We start from the raw sequence: 19,700 nt of genomic DNA, 5'->3' as shown, positions 1-19,700 counted from the left end.
TTTTGTTGGAGATTTGCAGGTATTGCAACACGTGTGATTGCCATGAGAAAGACTTACAACCCCAGTGGAATTCCGTGGCTACGTCGAAAGAAGTGAGATTGATTCATTGTACTCTGTCGTGCCTTGTTTACTGCAGCGGTGCCAATAGATTTACCAACCTCGGCTCACGGTTTGTTGGATACTGTTACTGCAGAATTCCTCTATCATCCCATCTTGTTTACAATCTCAGTCCTTTGAAGATATTCCAAGATCAGCCTTATGAGTTCCAAATAGCAAGGCGATCTATTCCGAACATGCTTTCCAGTACCATTCTGTAATCATCCTACTGTACGCACATGGTGGAATCGACCCGCCTGGGGCCAGAATGATCGTCCGCTAGTTACCGAGGCATGACTTTGCTGCTTCATCTTCAGCTTTACAAACCAGATCGTAACCGAAGATCAAATAACGCTCAGACGAGACTATAGATCTAGTCTACTCTTACTTCCCAAGTTTTGCTATCGAGGGAAATCTACTGAAGGCATCCAGAAATAAGACCATGACTTCACTTGAACTGAATCTTCCCCCTTCCTACGAGACGCTTGATCTTACGCACATCAAGGTTTCTCATCATCCGGTCGGAGCCCCAAGTGCGACCCCCGTGGTAGTCGTCACGTTGAATCGCCCCGAGAAACACAATGCGTTCACGCCGCAGATGGCCGATAGTCTCACGAAAGCTTATCATATGTTTCATATTGACTCCCGGGTCAAGGTAGTTGTTCTAACTGGTGCAGGCAAGATGTTTTGCGCGGGAATGGATTTGAATATTGGTTTTGGCGATGGTGAAGGGAGCACCAGGGACTTCCGTGACATGTACGCGATCAGCCTGACCTATCCGGGTAGCTTGAAGCTGGATATAGATTATCAGACTATGCGTGCTGACCCTTTTGTTCAGCGGGGGTCGAGTCACTCTGGCAATGCATCGATGCCATAAACCCACCATTGTTGCCCTGCAGGGCTCTGCTGTGGGCGTTGGCATGACAATGACTCTTCCGGCGGTCATTCGGTAATTCTTTTTCTCGTGGACATTCTATGAGTGTTGATTGAATGAGCAGCGCCTGACCTTCTATTAGCATCTGCCACGAGAAGGGCAAATACGGGTTTGTCTTCGCACGCCGTGGGCTGACCATTGAATCTTGTGCCTCTTATTTTCTGCCTCGCCTCGTTGGCTTTTCCCGCGCGATGCATCTAATCTCGACAGGTGCTGTGTTCCCGCCGTCAGCCCGATATTTTGGAGATATTTTCACAGAGATGCTTCCGGACGCAAGCAGGGTCCTGTCACGAGCTTTGGAGTTGGCTCAAGACATGGCAGAGAATACCAGCCCCTAGCGTCATCGATGAGTCGTGCGTTGATGTGGGAATGTCCAGGATCTCCAGAGGAGACACACTTGCTCGAATCTCGCGTCTTTCATCATATGATTCGCCAGCGGTGAGATTCATGATTTTCGAGGATTTTGGATTTGAAACTCGTACCTAACACACCATGCAGAGACTATAAGGAAGGCGTCAGCTCGTTCTTAGAGAAACGAAAGGCGCAGTTTGAGACGGATCCCTGGGAAAGCAGTGCCCCCGAGTATCCGTGGTGGTCGGAGGCCAATATTAGCCTTGAATCAAAGGTGTCGAAGCATTCTAAGCTGTGAAGAGGTTGCTAGTATTGGAAAACTATCGTCGACATCCTTCAGTGGGGTTTAAGATAATCCTGATGGTTCTAATAGAATCGATCCTTTGAAAGCCTCTTGAGCGCTCTGTTCTGCTTATAGTATTCAGTAGATATGCCTGTATACTTAGATCGGATCGGATCGAAGGCCCAAGGAATCGTAGTAATGATTACCAATGCTTGCTTGGCATCAAGCTTGTCCATTATTTATTGTCGTCATCATCGTCTATCAGGCTAGAGTCACCCTAAAGGAGCTTTCAACGTAAACAACAACAGATCCATGGACCACCCCCTTGTCTTGTATGATATATTCTAGCGGGCATAATTCAAGGTGAATGTTATCATCACAGTCCAACGATTATTTACGTAGCAAAGGAAAAGGTCTCGGGGGTGAAATAAGAACAAGAACAAGAAAAAAGACCAAACATCCAAAGGGTATCGCTATAGATCTCGAGTCCGGGGGGCGTCTAAATGATCCCGGCAAGCGAGTCAAGCGACGGCTGCCGACCCACCACATCCACTCGCACGCCCAACTTCTCCAACTCCTCCGCGTCCAACAATCCACGCCCATCAAACACCCACTTGGGCTCAACCATGTTATATGCAATTCGCGGCCATTCGATCGACTCCATCGTCGGTCGCGTTGAAGTCAACCGACAGTCTGTACAGTCTGCGACACACACTTCTTGGGGCATCAGTTGATAGGACACACCCGCGTGGGCCCAGGTCTCGCTCTCCGATCGGGCGCAGGGTCGCTTAACATCTTCGTTGCAAGTCTCGGCGGTTATGTTCCGAGCCAGACCTTTGGGATTCGATGAAATGGAGGGCGCGGGTAGTTTTTGAGATGGGAAGTTACGAAATTGATCACAGTCAGTGACTACCAGCACCGCGTTGGCCTGGGAGCAAGCCAGGTACGGGTCTGTAACGATCTTCACCGTCTGTCCCAGAGTGGGGCCTGGGCACACCTCCTTCAGCTCTCGAAGAATATCTTCCGGATGGCAGTAGGGGTCGAAAATGGCAATCTCGGCCGGTCGCTCCTCCAACAACACTCGGATCACCTCAACAGCCAAGGACTCCCGCGTGTCCCCGGTATTTTTCTTGAAGGCGAATCCAAGCATCGCCAACTTGTGACCAACCAAGTTTCCCTCGAAGCGATCGATGATTTTCCGTGAGAAACGGTTGCATTGCCGCTCATTCATCACGTTGACTTGTCGCCAGTAATGCGCGACATCATCTAATCCGAGAGACTCAGCCAGATAAGCCAGACTGGCAATATCTTTACGAAAGCAGGAGCCGCCAAACCCGAGTCCGGCCTTGAGGAATTGTGGCCCGATACGCCCGTCCATGCCAATGGCCTTGGCTACCTGGCCTACCTCGGCGCCAGTTCGTTCACAGATGACGCTGATCGAGTTGATGCTACTGATGCGTTGAGCGAGCATGGCATTCGCCACCAATTTAGCTAACTCGGAGGACCAGGCATTGGTGGTGAGGATGCGCGACCGGGGCACCCAGGCTGTATACAAACTTGCCAAGATCTGAGCCGCCTGGTGCCCAGACGGGGTAGCTGCGGATCCGATCAGGACTCGATCAGGTGCTGTGAGGTTCTCGATAGCGGAGCCCTCGGCCAGGAACTCGGGGTTCGAAAGCACTTCAAAGGGTACCCCCGGGCGACGATTCGCCAGCTATACAGTCAGGTCAGAGACTTGGAGAGACTTTCGAAGAAACAGAAGAGGATGAGTGATTACCATTTTCCGCACCCGCTCTGCCGTGCCGGCTGGCACCGTGCTCTTCTCCACAATGATCGCCCCCGGCCTTGCATATGCCGCGACATCACGCATAGCTCCGTCGAATGCCGTCATGTTGGTGGCGCAGCCCGCGCCGACGCCAAACATCTTTGTGGGTGTGTTGACTGCCATCAGGATGATATCAGCCCGCGATATAGCCTGGGCCGAGTTACAGGTGAAGAACAGATTCTGTTGGCGCCGAGGGGCGGACGTTTCTCCTATGAGTGGCGTGCTGTTGCTGGTATGGCTTTCGATGAAGGCACCATCTCGAACAATCCGCACGACAGTGTCCAGTCCTGGCTCATGGACGGGTAAGTGCGGAGACTGCCACCGCTGAATGCGGCTCGGATCACGATCCAGCACCTCGACCTTGATGGACGGGTGATAGAGGGCGAGAACCGCGGCTGTTGGGCCACCTGTAGAGTGAATCGGTCAACTTCGAGATGGCCACTTTCCCCAGGCTGTCATCATGACCATCTTCGTCATTCATGCAATGACCTCTTCGTCCGTGTCAGAGATGAAGCCTACCGACGTATCCTGCGCCCACCACGCAGACATTCTTCACCCCCTCCTGTAGCTGATCCGTCTCATTGAGCACTCGCGACGGGGCCAGTTGCGCCGGTTTGAGCTCGTCGACCTCCGAGGGACGGAAGAGTGGACTCGAGCTCGGGGTGGTTGGACCGGTGGAACAGGAGAAGCTCCCCTCCGAGGGCGAAGATAGAATATCCATGGGGATCTCGTCACTGGGAGTGGTCGCAGACATTATGCTCAGAGTTATTCTGATCTGGTCCGGGTGCTCGCCAGCGTGATCAGGTTGTGTTTCTTGAGGTGACCAGGTGAAGATAAGGGGAGGAAGAAGCACAACCCCGAAGCATCAAAAGATCAACGGCGCCGGTCACCGGAGAGCGCAATGATCCATTGACCCCATGAGCCATAGTCCCGTGCCTTCTTGCGTTCTCGTGCATACTCGGTATGGCTAAACATCCCGAAATCACGCCCTCGAAATGCTGGATTCTCCCACAGCGCAGCGTTGGCGCACGCGTGGAATCCCGCCCTGCGACTGGCCGCCAAGCAACGAATCCTCAGCGGGCACCGGCGGCACGTGGCCGCTGCTTCACCACCTTCAAACCACATCCAATGCCTTCAACATCGTCGCCCTTTCGATGCACCCGAACCCGGCCCTGATCTTCTACTAGGGTCTGCCAGGTCTGCTGGAGCCTCTCGAGCTCGGGTCCTGGTCCCAAATGCAAAATGGGATCCCCCCTCCCCCTCCCCCCACCTTCAAATATGCCTCTCCTTCCCTCCACCTTTCTACTTGATCATGGCTATGTAGCTCCGGCATCATGGCCGAATCTGCCCCCTTACTCTCGTCGGTGGATGGTCTCAACGGAGATTTTCCGGCCATCCTCCAGGGCAAAAAGATTCTCCTGGCAACCGAATCATGGGGCCCTGTGAATGGGGTTAGTCGCACCACCCGGAGTCTCGTCGAGTACCTCCGCAGTCATGGCGTCGAACTGATTCTCGTCGCACCTCATTTCAAAGGCGAGTATGGCTCAAAACAGACCTCGGAGTGGGAGCGTCGTCTGCCTGGCTGCGCCTTGCCCTACAATCCGGATTTGACGATTGTCTATCCCTTTCATTTGGGCGAGGTCTATAAGCAAACGTTCCATCCCGACATCGTCTATCTCGCCAGTCCTGCATCCCTCGGGTTTCAGATGCTACTGCAGATCCGTCAGCTGCGATCGCCACCGCCCGTCCTACTGAATTTTCAAACCGACCTCTCGGCCTACGCGGAGATCATGCTGCCGGCACCTCTCAATCAATTTGGGGTCTGGCTGTTGGCCAGTGTCCAGGGGTTCTTGTTCCGCACGGCTGCCGTGCGTACAATCTTCTACCCATGCTCCGCCATCCGGGGGTACCTTGAACAGGCCGGTGCCCCCGTTGATCGGCTGATCCAATTGGGCCGCGGCGTAGACACCGTCCTCTTCACTCCAACCCATCGCGACGAGGCCTACCGCCGGGAGATCGCGCCCGCTGGCGAGATCATACTCATCTGTGTCTGCCGGATCGCCCCCGAGAAGGGGTTCGAGTTCCTCGCGCAGGTCGCGACTCGCTTGGCGGCGGACAAAGTACCGTTCAAGCTGCTGATCGTCGGCGGCAACCGCAATCCTGTAGTGGAAAACCGAGTCAAGCGTCTCTTTGATGGGCTCCGCAACCATGTCATCTTCACTGGATTCCTCACTGGTGTATCACTGGCTCGGGCTTATGCCTCCGCCGACCTTTTCCTCCATTGTTCCATCACGGAGACCTTTGGTTTGGTCGTGCTGGAAGCCATGGCTAGTGGACTACCTGTCATCGCGCGGGACCAGGGCGGTCCCTCTGATATCATCCGCCACGGTCAGACGGGTTATCTGGTTCCCCCGCAAGATCTGGATCGCTTCACCAATCTGACCCGGGACGTGTCCCACGATTCTATTCGACGGTCGATACTCGCTGCCGCGGCGCGCCAATATGCCGACGACACCACCTGGGAAAAGATCAACCGTCGCGCGGCCTGGCATATGGCAGATGCTTTAACTCATACGGATCAAGAGTCGCATGGTCCACGGCCTCGGGTGCGGCCTGGCATCATTGGATCCACGATGGAACAAATCCGCCTCGTTTTTGCCGTAGGGGTGGTCTACGCGATGTGGCTGATTGCTGTGGTCCCATTGATCGTCCATGGGCACCGCTTCATTCCCCGGGCCTGGCAAGCGGTCCGAGAACAGTTCCAGTGTACTCGGCCGCTTCGCAGCTGAGAGTTTATGATGATTTTTCCTTTCTTCTGCCTGTTTCTCTCTTTCCTTCTTTCCTTTGCCAATTCTTCTGTTTACGTAAAGAATACCTTTAGACAGACCTACGATCCAGCTCATTACGAATACCAATCTGCTAAATTTTCGAGAAAATTATTGCTAATAGCCCATCCTGTACAGACCGAATTAAAAGAATACACGCATCGTCCACAATCCAGAGGCCTCTTTATTATAACCGTACCGGTGCTGTGTCTGCGCGAACCAGGATATGTCCCTCGGTGACCAGAGAGTTGGAGCACGAGCGCCCGTCGACAAAGGCACTGAGGTTGCTCAACGTGACGCCGGCAATCTCGGTGAGGGCCTCCCGGGTGAAAAAGCCCTGGTGGCCACAAATCAGGACGTTCGGGAAGGTCATTAGACGCATCAGAATGTCGTCGTCGATGATGTCCCCAGAATGATCGTTATAGAACAGCTCCCCTTCGGCTTCGTAGACATCCAACGCCAGTCCGCCCAATTGACGGGTTTTAAGGGCTTGTATCACGGCGGCGCTATCGATCAGTCCTCCGCGGGAGGTGTTCACCAACATGGCGCCAGGGTTTATCTGGGCCAGGGTCTCTTCATTAATGAGGTGCCGGGTGCCCTCCGTCAACGGGCAGTGTAGGCTGACGATGTGGCTCTCCCGCAGTAAGGTCTCCAGGTCTACCAGGGTGCCATATTGGCGAAACTCGTCGCCAGCGAAGGGATCATGAGCCAGTAGGCGACAGCCGAAGCCGTGGAAGATCCGCGCGGCGGCCAGGCCGATGCGGCCCACCCCGACAATGCCCACGGTCTGCCCATGCAGCGTCGTGCCGAGAAGACCTTCGATGTTGAAGTTCCCTTCGCGCACACGGTTGTAGGCGCGATGAGTCTTGCGGTTGAGGGTCTGGATCAGGGCGACGGCAAACTCGGCCACGGCCTCTGGGGAGTAGGCAGGGACGTTGGCGACGAAGAGGCCTAGCTCTTCGGCGGCGCTCAAATCAACATGGTTGAACCCGGCGCAGCGGAGGAGGATGGCGCGCACCCCGTCGGCATGCAGCGCGCGCAGTACACGGGCATCCAGGGTATCGTTGACAAAGACACAGACGGCATCGGCGCCTTTGGCTAAGGGTACGGTCTCCTCCGAGAGGGCGAACGCGTGGTACTCGATGTGGCACAATTGGGTGAAGCGCTGGCTGCAGACCTCATCCAGATACGTGCGGTCGTAAGCTTTGGCGCTGAAGACGGCCAATTTCATGATTGGAACCGCGAGCAAGTCGGAAAGTTTTTTATTGGATTTTTTGTCTTCTTTTTGTTTTCACAACATGAGATCAACCTTTCATTGGATTCCGAAAGGCCAGGTACTTGTGGATTCATGGATTGATAGTTTGCTAGTTTCATGGTATCGTAGGAGAGCGAGAGTGAGACCGAGAAAAGCGGTTGCTCGAACCCTCGGAGTCATGACGCCATTGGCGTCCGGGGGAGGAGAGGGGGAAAGTGTATGCAAATGCAAGCCAGTACATAGCAGTACATGTTACACTCCATCGCGTCTGCGCATGTCAGTGGTGAATGTGTCGGCGTACGGGAGCACCCGGGCTGCAAGCGGAAAGCATGTTCGCTCTCGGTAATGACTAGACTTCAAATGGACGAACGACCATAGTTGATCTGAGGTACGGTGGCTTGCGATGCGGCGCCCATGAATCCAGGGCTAGATGCATCCAATTGTCCGGTAATGATCTCAAGATCTTCAGACTGTGCGATCGCAGGAATTTAGTTGGATCGCAGGATCTGGGGTTCCCCGGAAACCCGATCGGAAACCCGATCGAACGGGGGGCCCGCAGGATGCTGGAATCATGATCGATGCGAGGAGTTGATGGGGTCGATGGGAAGTCCCCGACACTTCTGCGATCCGTGCGTCGCTATCTCCGTCCTTCTTCAGAGAAGCCAGCGATGGATCTGAGCGGTGATGAGACGTGTGTGTTAACCCTTTGGCAATGAACCTGGGGAAGTCTCTGGTGATCGCGGATCTGTGCATGATGCAGCCGGGCCATTGGTCCATTCTCGACCCCTTGCGACGATGATGTCGTGAGGGATATAGATTCACTGGAATCTAGAGAGACCGATGGAGCTTCATGTGGTGGGAATTACGATATTGCATACCATAGAGTGCCGGTGCTATGTGCCTTGATGAGGAGGTCTACGATCATCACCGGATCATGCCTGAAGCATCGCAACGCCGGGAGCTCTGCCAAAATCCCCGGACCCTGCGAGGTCCCGAGCGCAGTGCCGACTTTCGGGTCCCGAAACGGAACGGACAGACGGATGCAAGCAGACTCGTTCGGGCCCAGCCCGTTGCAACCTGCAAACCTTTCTCTCGCGCGCGCTCTGATGCTTTGTTTTTTTTTTTTTTTTTAATTCAAATTTGGCCTCCTTGTGTTCGAAGTCAATTGCGATGATTGTGCCCATTGACAAGATGGTCAATCCAGAAATGAGGAAGGTAGGAAACAAGGATATGCTATAGTCGATTCGATTCCGATGCTCTTTGTGTTGTATACTGCCAAAATACTGTAGTTACCCAGCTCATACCAGGACCCGAGTTCGATGGGGACTTTGGTCCAGCGATGGATAGATCGATGAATGCATCGTAATGTACGCCGTCCTCCGTCCACCGAACATCCACGTCCACACGGTGAGACCAGGAGGAGTTGAGCTGGCCGAGAAGATTCGGTGCGCACCGTAAGAAGGAGCATGAGCCGCCTGCCTCTTGGGGTATGGGCCGAAGGACGAAAAAGGGCGAAAAAGCGAAGTCGCATAACACACTTCGATCAACATTCGATCCTTCCAGACGATTGCCAAATTTGGGAACTCGAAACCCCTCGATATTGATTGGTGGGAAATGGGGAGGGAGATTCGAGGTCAACTCGAGTTCCCCGTTCGAGTTCGGCTCGACAGGACACGGCCCAGCAGTGGCCCGCGCGAGGCGGAGAAAGGGAGCGGGCCAATGATCGTCCCCGCGAGGGCCCTCCAGCGGCGCTTCACCAAATCGGGTCGAATGGGCGCTCAAACAGAGAGGCCAATCAGCAGCAAGCGATAAGCCAGAAACGCCACCTGCGGGTTGATTGGCTGGAAAGGGGCACTACTGGCACTAGCGTGAACTCTGTCCCAAAATGCGAACAACAGAATGGACGTTGTCCGGATACTCGCTACTCCGTCCAGGAAGAACGAATCAGAATCACCGAATATGGAATGACGAAAAGGGCAACAGAGTGTGATTGTTATGTGCTGCCCCAAAATCAATCGATCCCAACTGGCCACATTCCGCTCTTCCGCCCGGGTGAATCGGGGGGGGGGGGGGTGGAGGAGAAGAAGGGTTCGCGTCCGCCTGCGCAGGCCTGAGGTGAGTCTACATCGTGTATACAAGGCGAGGGTGTACCTTGCCAGATGTTGTTGGAATGAAGGTACATCTGCATCAGTCCATTTTCGGGACGCCCGGAGTTATTTTAGCACGGTACATCTGCACATCTGCACATCCCGTCCACGAGTCGCCTCCCGCGGAGACCAGCGGGGCAGCGGAGATGCCCCGGTGGGAGTTGGGTGGAGAGAACCCAGCATGTCTAGGCAGCCGGGCTATCGGATACCCGTTCGATGGTCTTTCTGTTCGCTGTCCTCTGGACAGCGAACAAGGGGGGCTGATAGTTTGAAGTTGTCCCGAGGATCGAAGAGTTCCCAACCAGCGGTCAAGAGCTGTAAGAGGCAGCAGGAGGCAGCAAGAGGCCGCAAAAAGGCTCAAGACCGATAAGAGAGCGGGAGCAGCGAAGAAACTCGCCCTGGCCAACCATCGGTGTGTCCAAAGTACGACCAGTGCGGCCGATCCCCCAGATGGATTGGCGAAGATCGGGAGAGGGACTTCCTCCTCGGATACACTAAGAGACGAAGACGCAGTCTAGATAGCGCGTATCCTGTGGCGTGTGCTTTCGAGCGAAGGGAACGACGATCGCGCCTCGTGGAGGACAGGGTCCATCTGGTATACAATGGAGTCTAGAGGGATCCAACATGCCTGAACCGATCCTGGAATCCAAGCCGACTCTCCTGGCTGTTCGTCCCGTGTGCGTCGTACTTCCAGAAAGTACCGATACCTCCCCGGTCTCCCAAGCATCGCCCGTCTTTACATCATTTCATCTGGTTCGCCTCCTGTCCAGGGGCATCGCGGTTGGTCGGCGTTTTCCTCCCTTCCATGGCTTTCGTGCCAGGATGGCCCGTCGTTGAGTCATGTAGTGATGTAGTGTCTCGTCCGTGCCCAATGATAGATGAGCAACTATAGTCCATCGTATATTCTGATCCTTCGAGACTCCGAGTCCAGTCGAACCTGGCGGTGATAGGAGGCGGACACAAGTAGTCACGGTCGATCCATAGCACACATTTACCAGATGATGAATCGGAATCCTCTTCGCGGTCCACCATTTCCCTCGCCACCACCTCGCCCTGTCGATGCCAGCTATTGTGCCGCTATGCCCGCTATGCCCGCTATCATATCTCCATTCCAGTCAAATCAGATATCCTCCGTCGTTTGGATCTCGATGTAACTAAACCGGCAATCGAGCGGTTCTTCACCGACTTCCCCTCCCTTCGCACTCTCTCTGTCTCTCTCTTTAACTCAACCTCGACTTATCACCGCCTCCTCCATTTTCTTCCTCCTCCCCTTTTTTTTTCTTCTTGTTCTTCTTCTTCTTCTTCTTCTTCTTCTTCATCCACCTCCCCTTCTTCTTACCTCTCCCCGTCCGTCTCTCATCTTTTCTCTTGTTTTGAATTTCACACCGAAATCCCACTTCCTCCTCTTGTCTCGTCGCCCCCCCCCCCCCCCCCCCCCCCCTCCTGGCTCCACTTTTCTCATCCCGACGGACTGGCTAGTCTCAACGCTCCTTCATCCCGTTCTCCACCGAACCTCGGCCACTCACCGCGTCCCCGTTTGCCGCTCATTGCGGCGTTTCTCCACGGCGGACCCGGTCTGCGCAGTGGTCGTGTGCTGAAGTCCTAGCGGAGTACGGAGTAGTAATCCTCGCTCTCCTCTTCGTTTCCCCCCCGTTCTTCCGACACGGGATTTGGAGGACAAGCGTACTGAGTACTTGAACGGGGCGGATCGAACTCTCATCCGGCTCTCTTCATTTTGCCCCCTCGACATCATCACTTCCTCTGGGTTCCAAAGAATCCTCCGATCTCGCGTGTTGCCTCCCATTCCCCTCGTGCATTCAAAAAGAGTTCCACGAGTCCTTCTCCCCCCTCCCCCCGACGCAACGGACGACCCGGAGTTCCCCATATTGCCGGACTCCCCTACGACTATACCCACCTCCTTGTCCTGCAACGCCTCTCTTTCCGGACGGCTCTGTCCCACTCCCGCCACCACCTTCCTGCTTCTGTTCTCTTTAATTCTCACGGAGCTTCCTCTCTTCTTCGCCTGCTCCTCTGTCCTCTCTTCTTCCCCCCCCCCCCCTTCCCCTTCTTTTTCTGACGTGGACGTCCTGTACAACATGGCCACCCACGTTCTGACAGCCCCGTCCTCCACCACCGCCAATTCCGGCGGGCCGGCCAACAATCAGATCTCGGTTTATGGACACCCGTCACCTACCAACTCCGCCACCACCTCTCCTTCAAACAACTCCCCAACCTCCCCTCGCCTCACCACCGCTGCCCTACACCAATTGCCCCTCCAGTCCCGTCAGCTGCGTCCTCTGAAAGGCCCCCTGTATGTTCCCGCGGCCCTACGCCCAACCGAACGTCCCCAGAAATCATCTCCCATCACCCCTCCGCGCAGTGTGCACGGTTCTCTCGACAGTCTGAACGAGGACACCGCCGAACCCATCAGTCGTCGCTCCACCATGGAGAGCAAGTCAAGTGGCATCAGCAAGGTTGCCGAGCATGAATGGATGAAGAATGAGCACCTGGGGTTGGTCACCGGGCTCCCAACTCGCGATCACTGGAAAGTGAGTAGTTCCCTCTTTGGCTTCTTTCTTCCCTCCTTCCCTTCCCCACCCTGCCTTTTTATATTCCATGCGAGGCCGCCAGCCGGAAATGGCGTGATGGCCGCCCGGGATGAATGTCGTGGGTTATATGGGCGCGCTCGTCATCCTCGATCCTCGGGGGATGGCGTGCTTCCATGTCGCGATTGCCTCGGTCGGAGACTTGCCGTTGTGACCAACTTCGCCTTCTCGTTCCCCTCTCCCCTCTACATATTGTGTATAACGAGCTTCCCCGAAACTAACCTGCTCTTTCAGGCGGACTCGGCTTCCCCCAACTGTGACTCGCCTACCTGCCGTTCCTCCTTTGGCCTCTTTCTGCGCCGGCACCATTGTCGCCACTGCGGTCATGTCTTCTGCTCCTCGCACACCCCACATAATGTGCCCCTTGACCAGAATGCTCGCTTCCATCCGGACGGAGTTCCATCGCGTGCATGCGATCTCTGCTGGAGTGCCTATCAGCGCTGGGAGGAGAATCGCAGCGACCGTCTGACCAAGATTCAGGACACCATCGACGCCCAAGCTAAGCAGGGCGACGGTGATGCTGCCGAACAGGCTGAGGATCTGGACGCCAGCGAAGACTCGGGTCGCGCAGCCTTGAAGGCCAACCTGGGTCAGACGGCCGAGGTCGCTGCCAGCGTCCCCCGAGATTGGAATTGGAGCACCTTCTAATCGGCTCCCTTTTCCCTAGACGTGGCCAGCGCTTCCTGTGGTCAGCAGGTCCTGATGACAGTGCTTCTCTTCTTCGCTTCACCAGTCTTGTGTGTTTCTCTCACAAAGCATCTGGACTCATTTCATCTTCTGTTTCTCTTGTCTTTTTTTTTTCGTATTCCTCTCGAGGGATTTCGATTTGCGACCATCGGTATGGCGTTTATTATGGCCCTCACGGCTATGAGCATGTTGATCTTTTTTTTTTCTCGCCTGGGTTTGACGGCCGCCATTTTCAATGATGCCGTTTTACCCCCGGACGCTACGGCTCTTTTTTTTTCTTCTTTCTTTTTGCATGTTTAGAAGGTCTTGCGCTCGCGTATGGCTCCGATGATGAGACTTCGGTGGCTATTTATTCTTGTTGTTTCTCTCTGCCTTCGTCTCTTGATTGTTTCTCCGTTTTGTTGATCAGGATACCCCATTTTCTCCTCGAGTGAGAACCTTGTGCTGTTGCTTCTTTAGTGTTTGTTTCTCCTGGTATTACCTTTCCTGGTGCCTGATCCTGATGCTTGATCTCCGATCTACTCCTGCCACACGTCACGGAATTGCTACGCAAAGCTGCACGTCGGTTGATGTTTTCTAGAAGAATCCAGTCCTAATGATGTTGAATTCGTACTCGTCTTCGTATCGTTTCGTAAAGTTTTATCTGGCTTCCTCGTTTTTCTATCTACGGAAAGCAACGTTGTGCACGCAGGTCTGTATAATGCCGATCCATAGAACCCCGTGATCATTCGCTTTATCCTCTCTCGCTGTTGTGTCTTCACCGTAATTTCACCCGCCGAAACATCCCTACATGCTCGATCCCTTCCTCCTCCCACCGGCCCAAGGACTCGTCCGTCGTGAAACCCAGCCCGTGATACATCTGCTCCACATCAGCCTGCGCATGCACGAGCACCAACCCCCGCCACTGGGCGGATGGTCCGCTCCATTGGGTGCGTGCCGCCTGTTGCGCCGTGGCTTCGTCTATGTCCGCCGAATGCTCCGCCGCCCATACCAGCGCCGTCTCTACGAGTTGCCGGCCCAATCCGCGGCCCCGATAGTCGGCCCGGACGGCGACCCGGGTCAGTTTGATGCACGGCTCATGTGCCCAGTCGAATTCCGGCAGCGTCTGCGAGGCCGGATTGGACGGATGCGTAAGGAGCGCGTGCGGGGGTTGCGGGGGTGGAACGAGGCGGATCACGGCGACGGGCGTGCGAGGCGAAGTCGGCGGGGAGGACTCGTAGACCACCCATTGCCAGCTCCGCGCATCGTCGGCATCGATTTCGGCATCCGCAGAGCAGTGCTGCTCGTCCACAAAGACGTGCATGCGGACAATCATCGCATCATTGAAAACTGGGGGGTTGATAAGAGTGCTGGACGAGTCGGGCAGGACCAGCTGAGCCGCGGGGCCAGGAGGCGGCTGAAGGGCAGTGGTCAAGGTGGGTTGGAATGCCATTGAATACCTGCCGATTGAGCTCAGCCAAGCGCCGGGTTCAGAGCTGGGGGGCACAAGGGATCTATGTCGTCAAGGATGATGTTCACCTTGATAAAGAAGAGAAGATGGGCGATGAGGATGAGAGGGAAGTGGCTCCGCGGAAACTTATCGGCGATCCTTTTGGAAAATTGGACCTCATCGATAGCCGTAAATCACCGACAAAAATGAAAACCGGTAGGGCTATTCAGGAATATTCAATGGCTTTAAGAATCCGTTCGGAAAAAAAGACCTCTGGAGACATGGAGATATACACTCTCTACAGGCATGTAGTTGTGTGGTGTTTAGGAATACACCATCCAGATCGGAACTATATATCTCCCTTCAGGCTGATTCTCTGTGGTCGAAATATGCACCAACCACGAAGTATGAGCTGTAACGATCTTCTTATTCAATTCAAGCTTTTCATCCCCAAATCGAAGCGGTGAATTATCAAATACCAACTAATCAATCTTATCAATCGTGACCCCCTGCCTCAGACCTCGGTCATGTGCAAGGAAGCCGACGTAAACATGGCTCTCACCGCCTGCAAACAAACTAAACCAACAAGACCGACCGCCCGCATCGAACCGCCCAAAAAAAAAAACCCAATCGGAACCTCCCCCAAACTCTTCGCCCCAAGCAAGTTCCAGCGACCTGTCGTTTCTCAATGTCCCTCTATTTCGATGCGGTCGCCATTCTGACTGCACCCGCATCTGGAGGCTCCTTCAAGTCTCGCATATACAACGCACGCAACTTGCGCGCCTCCCCGGCTCAGATCTATGCGCTCATCATTGAGGCCTCCAAATGGGACACTGTCCTGGCAGAAGTCATTGAGAATGCAGACATCCTTAGCCTGGAGCGTAAGGTAGGCTGGATCCCGAGAGCTTCTCTCCCTTCCCCCCAGGTGATGCCTACTGACTGACCAAGCCAATTTGAACTCGCTCGCTCTAGCTCACGCCACTCCTCGCACTCCTCTTGGTCCATGATCACCTTCTCGCGAAGAACGGGATTGCTGCCCCGGCTGCACACCCTATTCGACAAGCCCTGGAACGTCACAAAGTACGACTCCGGGCAGAATTTACTAAGGCTCGCGTGCGTCGAGGATGTGCATCGGTCGATCAGCTCAAAGCTGCTGTTCGACGCGAGAAGCGCGAGGCTCATGGACCAGATCACTTCACGTACCCACGCTGGGTACGAGTTAACAACATTCGCAGTACGCTGGACGATCAGCTTCGCACGACGTTTGCGGACTACCAGCTGGTCGATACGCTGGCGGCGCTGACCCCGGACGATGACGATCGAACGAAACGCAAACTGCTCTATCTCGATCCCCATATCCCGGACTTGGTGGCTGTCCCATTTGGAGCGGACTTCACCGTGTCGCCTGCATACAGAAATGGAGAGATTATTCTACAGGATAAGGCGTCATGTTTCCCCGCCTATCTCTTGTTGGGTGATCGAGGGGCAAAAGATGCCTGGGAGGGTGACTTGGTGGATGGCTGCGCAGCGCCAGGAAACAAAACCACCCACATGGCCTCCCTTTTAGCCAAACACCGGAAGCAGAAGACGCCACGAAAACAGATATTCTCCATGGATGCCTCCAAGGTGCGCTCGAAAACACTCCAGAAAATGGTGTCCTTGGCCGGCGCCGATCCCACCGTAACGGTGCTACAAGGGCAGGATTTCCTGGCACTAGATCCAATGGATTCCACATTTGAGAATGTATCTGGTTTGCTTCTCGATCCAAGTTGCTCAGGAAGTGGTATCGTGGGCCGAGACGATGTTCCTCAGCTGAAGCTTCCTCAGCCGAAAGTACCCAAGAGCATCAAGCAGCAGGGGAAGAAGCGGAAGCGCGGAGCCCCAGAGGACCGGGACGCCGCCGAGGAACACCAATCGAAAGCAACGGTGGGCGAGCCCACGGCTGCCCCATCTGATGAGAATGATATCCCTAGCGGAACTATCGACAATGAACGACTTGTCAAGCTGTCAAACCTTCAAGCACGTATTGTGGAGCACGCTCTGAGTTTCCCCAGTGCTACTCACGTCACCTACAGCACCTGCTCCATCCATCTCATTGAAAACGAGGCGGTGGTGGCTCGCATTTTGGCGTCCGATATCGCCAAGGAGCGAGGTTGGCGGCTTTTGCGTCGTGATGAGCAACCAAAGGGCTTGAAGCAGTGGAAACATCGCGGGGTTCGGCGGGATCGAGATATTGAAACAGGAGTTGAATCGGAGGACAGCGCCTCTGTCGCCGAGCTCTCCAATGAAGACCTGGAGGCTTGCTTACGTTGCTGGTCTGGCGACGCAGAGGGCCTAGGTGGCTTCTTTGTTGCCGGGTTTGTGCGCAACTCACAGGATAAATCCACATCCTCGGGACAATCCAAACTGGGGAAGCATCACCAAGCTGAAGAGGATGACGCTGAAGAGCGATCTGGAGACGAAGACGGAGAATGGGAGGGCTTCTCTGATTAAAACCACTTTCGAAACGGATGGACGCGGTTGTTGACGAGATGGGCTTATCATACATCCAGCGGCATGTAAAAATCACTAGAAACAAATGGGCTTTCGCCAAGCCGAACCCTCCGATGATCAGAGAAATGTTCGATTTTGGTTGCGGACTAGCGGCGTAGTATAGATATCCATCTTGACAGCGACCAGTACGGCCTCCAGGACGCCATTTCCATCTGGTTGCAGCTGTAATCTCCATTGACCATTTCGCACAATCCATGGTTCATTTTCGGATCCCTCAGATCGTTGCCGCTTGGCTGGGGGGACTGGTCATTCGCTGCAGGGTCTGAAATGGAACCAGCCGGAGCCGAAGGGTTGGACTTGCCATCGATGGTCATATCAGTGGTTTGATCCCAGACAATCTTTATCGGCAGCCCTCCAAGCAATGTAGAATCGAATTGATTCGCTTTCTTGCTCACTACCTGTAACAGACTTGCCATACGGGATTTGGTCAAACCAACAAAGTTGGCTCGTTGGATTGCTGGATGGACAACAGTGGATTCGTCGCCAATGTCGAGAATCAAGTCGATTGGATTTTCATCGAGGAAAGGGCGCGCGTACAGTACGGAATTGACGGTGATTGGGGAGGGTTTATTAAGAGCGAACTGGATGCCGGATGGCCGGACGTCCTCCAGGCGGATGACAATTTCCGATCGCTGCCGGAAGGGATTGAAGCTGATCTGGTGAGGTATCAACTTTTGCTCGAGCCCCCGGAGATGAAAATAGCGGCAATCTCGTAGGAGCTCTGCGCGATGGTCCTCATCCCGAATACGCAGGGGATAGCCGCGCAAGAGATGAAGGAGTTCAGCGAAGACGTCGGCCGACCGGTTCGGGACGCTTGGAGGGACAATGGCAGGTGGCCGCAGCAATCCCACCCGATCAAGACCAGGAAAGACTTCCGAAGGGGAGGCAAAGAAGACGCCAAAGCCTAACGTAAAGAAATTAGGGGAATCACCAGGACCGGAGAAGATGTCGCGCGGGATCTGGAAATGGCGGTCACCGATCTGGATGAAGATCTCGGACTCGAATAATTGGGACATCAAGCGGGGTACTAGAGTTGGGATATATTAGCACGCTTTTCGAGCGCAAGAAATGGAATTGATATCCAACAAAGGGGAGGAGAATTATGAAGGAAGGGAGGCCGACATGTGTAGAATTGGGCGTCGGCAAATAGCTTGACGAATTGTGCGCCATCTCGCGGTCGAACATGATAGCCTACACATGGGCATCAGTTGCTGCCACCCGCCGGGGAAAGCAAGGTCCCCCACCCCTCTTTCAAGGGGTTGAATCTCATGATCTGTGTCTACCTTGAAGATGACGGGCAATTTCTTGAAATGTGGCCGGGTCGCGATCGATGTACAGGGTTCGGACATTGGAAGGGTCGGAGATGCGCAATTGCTCCTCGAAGAACTGTGAGAAGTAGGAAGGAGCTAATCAAGCCACAAGACATAATCATGGTTAGTCTTTTGTGACCAACGCGCTGAAGGAAGGGAGGGAGGTGTGCGGCGCGCGACTCACCGTCCGAGGCGATCGAGGCTCCGGAAAGTCGAAAGAGCTCGGAGCCAATTTGGATGGAGAAGACCTTCTCGGAGGGCAGAGTACAGGCCCGCGGGCCTGAACGATGCGGGGTGGACGAGCCCGACTCGCTTGCCATCGATGAATGGATTGGAGAGAGGAGAGTGGGACGAAGGTTGGCGAGGGATTGGAGCGTTGGAGAGGTAGGGAGTCGATAGGAGTCGAGGTAAAGTTGAGGTGCGCGCGGGAGCACCTGTCGCGCGCGCGCGTCAAACGGCCCGAGAATTTGGAGCCCGCATATTTCATCGGCACTTGTGAAACTACGCAGGCTGGTCTTCTACAACAGATCATTGACTTCAGAGGGGCACTAGAGAGGATGGACAGAGGATGGACAGCAGGCTAACAAGTGTAAGGAATATGATGTATGGAGATCATCCCCGTTTATCTCCATGATGGTATCCATTCTGGGACAAAACGTAACCCACCTCTCCTTGTTGAGTGGTGCTACAGCTCAGGACTGGGAACACGTCCAGGCTCCACATTTTACTTACCGCCGTGGCATAGTTCTCTACGAAGTACTGACATGGGGCTGATCTTGGTTCGTAGGCTCGGGTTCGAATATGCAGGAGGATGCCTGAGCTTGTATAGTTACGGAGTGCGGAGTAGGCATGGCTGGTTGGGGTTCGAGGGGTTTCCTAGAAGGGTAGTAATGTACCGGACCCTCAAAATCGGACGATCCCTCCCTCGGTCTCCACCTATGAAAATCAAACCATACGAGGTACGGAGTACTTCTACTGATCATGAATGATCAGGGAGAAAGAAGAGAAAGAAGAGAAAGAAGGGGGGAGAGAGAGAAAGATCGACTGCATGTTACATGGTTCAATGCGTATTGGAGTATGTACTCCGTCTTTCGTACAGGAATGGACTGCGCACGAGATGAGTTCGAACAAGCAGATGATGATTGAATGAGGAGATGCCAATGGTTCGATCGTAGCTCATCTTCTGGCTACAACTAGCGTCGCACTCAAGCAGAAAATACTGTAGCTTCTCATTTTTCCGTTTATTGGGTTCTCCATTTCACATGGCGTGGAATCTCGGCTGCTGCCCCGGGGCGGGGGAGGGGGCACGAGCTTCTCCGAGACGCGCCCCCCCCAACTGGCCCAGACTTGCCTAGACTTGCCCAACGAAAATGGGCTCTGACAGCCGAGGCTCTTTTTC

At 54.5% G+C, this 19,700-nt stretch overlaps 9 protein-coding genes across 9 annotated transcripts; 5 read left to right on the top strand and 4 right to left on the bottom strand.

Annotated features, from left to right (window-relative positions):
* Positions 1-538: 538 nt before the first annotated feature.
* Positions 539-1,679, top strand: N7462_011007 (Enoyl-CoA hydratase AKT3-1; the record flags this gene model as incomplete). The annotated part of the gene is made up of 5 exons (XM_057082721.1): positions 539-852; positions 935-1,045; positions 1,113-1,139; positions 1,241-1,468; positions 1,529-1,679. The coding sequence occupies 5 exons, from the start codon at positions 539-541 to the stop codon at positions 1,677-1,679; spliced, it is 831 nt and encodes a 276-aa protein (XP_056928076.1).
* Positions 1,680-2,163: 484 nt separating this feature from the next.
* Positions 2,164-4,243, bottom strand: ugd1 (UDP-glucose dehydrogenase; the record flags this gene model as incomplete). The annotated part of the gene is made up of 3 exons (XM_057082720.1): positions 2,164-3,378; positions 3,442-3,896; positions 4,009-4,243. 3 exons carry the CDS (start codon positions 4,241-4,243, stop codon positions 2,164-2,166), a joined length of 1,905 nt encoding a protein of 634 aa, XP_056928075.1.
* Positions 4,244-4,484: 241 nt separating this feature from the next.
* N7462_011005 (uncharacterized protein) lies at positions 4,485-4,676 on the top strand (the record flags this gene model as incomplete). Its single annotated transcript, XM_057082719.1, has 1 exon — positions 4,485-4,676. One exon carries the CDS (start codon positions 4,485-4,487, stop codon positions 4,674-4,676), a length of 192 nt encoding a protein of 63 aa, XP_056928074.1.
* Positions 4,677-4,823: 147 nt separating this feature from the next.
* On the top strand, positions 4,824-6,278 carry N7462_011004 (glycosyltransferase family 4 protein; the record flags this gene model as incomplete). The annotated part of the gene is made up of 1 exon (XM_057082718.1): positions 4,824-6,278. The coding sequence occupies one exon, from the start codon at positions 4,824-4,826 to the stop codon at positions 6,276-6,278; it is 1,455 nt and encodes a 484-aa protein (XP_056928073.1).
* Positions 6,279-6,501: 223 nt separating this feature from the next.
* On the bottom strand, positions 6,502-7,545 carry N7462_011003 (2-hydroxyacid dehydrogenase; the record flags this gene model as incomplete). Its single annotated transcript, XM_057082717.1, has 1 exon — positions 6,502-7,545. The coding sequence occupies one exon, from the start codon at positions 7,543-7,545 to the stop codon at positions 6,502-6,504; it is 1,044 nt and encodes a 347-aa protein (XP_056928072.1).
* Positions 7,546-11,812: 4,267 nt separating this feature from the next.
* N7462_011002 (FYVE zinc finger domain-containing protein) lies at positions 11,813-12,970 on the top strand (the record flags this gene model as incomplete). The annotated part of the gene is made up of 1 exon (XM_057082716.1): positions 11,813-12,970. The coding sequence occupies one exon, from the start codon at positions 11,813-11,815 to the stop codon at positions 12,968-12,970; it is 1,158 nt and encodes a 385-aa protein (XP_056928071.1).
* A 796-nt stretch (positions 12,971-13,766) lies between these two features.
* Positions 13,767-14,441, bottom strand: N7462_011001 (GNAT family N-acetyltransferase; the record flags this gene model as incomplete). The annotated part of the gene is made up of 1 exon (XM_057082715.1): positions 13,767-14,441. The coding sequence occupies one exon, from the start codon at positions 14,439-14,441 to the stop codon at positions 13,767-13,769; it is 675 nt and encodes a 224-aa protein (XP_056928070.1).
* A 685-nt stretch (positions 14,442-15,126) lies between these two features.
* On the top strand, positions 15,127-16,931 carry N7462_011000 (rRNA (cytosine-C5-)-methyltransferase RCM1; the record flags this gene model as incomplete). Its single annotated transcript, XM_057082714.1, has 2 exons — positions 15,127-15,324; positions 15,411-16,931. 2 exons carry the CDS (start codon positions 15,127-15,129, stop codon positions 16,929-16,931), a joined length of 1,719 nt encoding a protein of 572 aa, XP_056928069.1.
* Positions 16,932-17,077: 146 nt separating this feature from the next.
* Positions 17,078-18,621, bottom strand: N7462_010999 (uncharacterized protein; the record flags this gene model as incomplete). The annotated part of the gene is made up of 4 exons (XM_057082713.1): positions 17,078-18,018; positions 18,114-18,182; positions 18,275-18,397; positions 18,486-18,621. The coding sequence occupies 4 exons, from the start codon at positions 18,619-18,621 to the stop codon at positions 17,078-17,080; spliced, it is 1,269 nt and encodes a 422-aa protein (XP_056928068.1).
* Between the last annotated feature and the right edge of the window lie 1,079 nt (positions 18,622-19,700).

The sequence above is a fragment of the Penicillium macrosclerotiorum genome, assembly GCF_028827735.1.
Source record: "Penicillium macrosclerotiorum strain IBT 26536 chromosome Unknown utg000011l_segment0_segment0, whole genome shotgun sequence".
Taxonomy (NCBI): Eukaryota; Fungi; Ascomycota; class Eurotiomycetes; order Eurotiales; family Aspergillaceae; genus Penicillium; species Penicillium macrosclerotiorum.
Note: the sequence above shows the minus strand (reverse complement) of the source record. Positions and strands in the feature narration are given on the sequence as shown.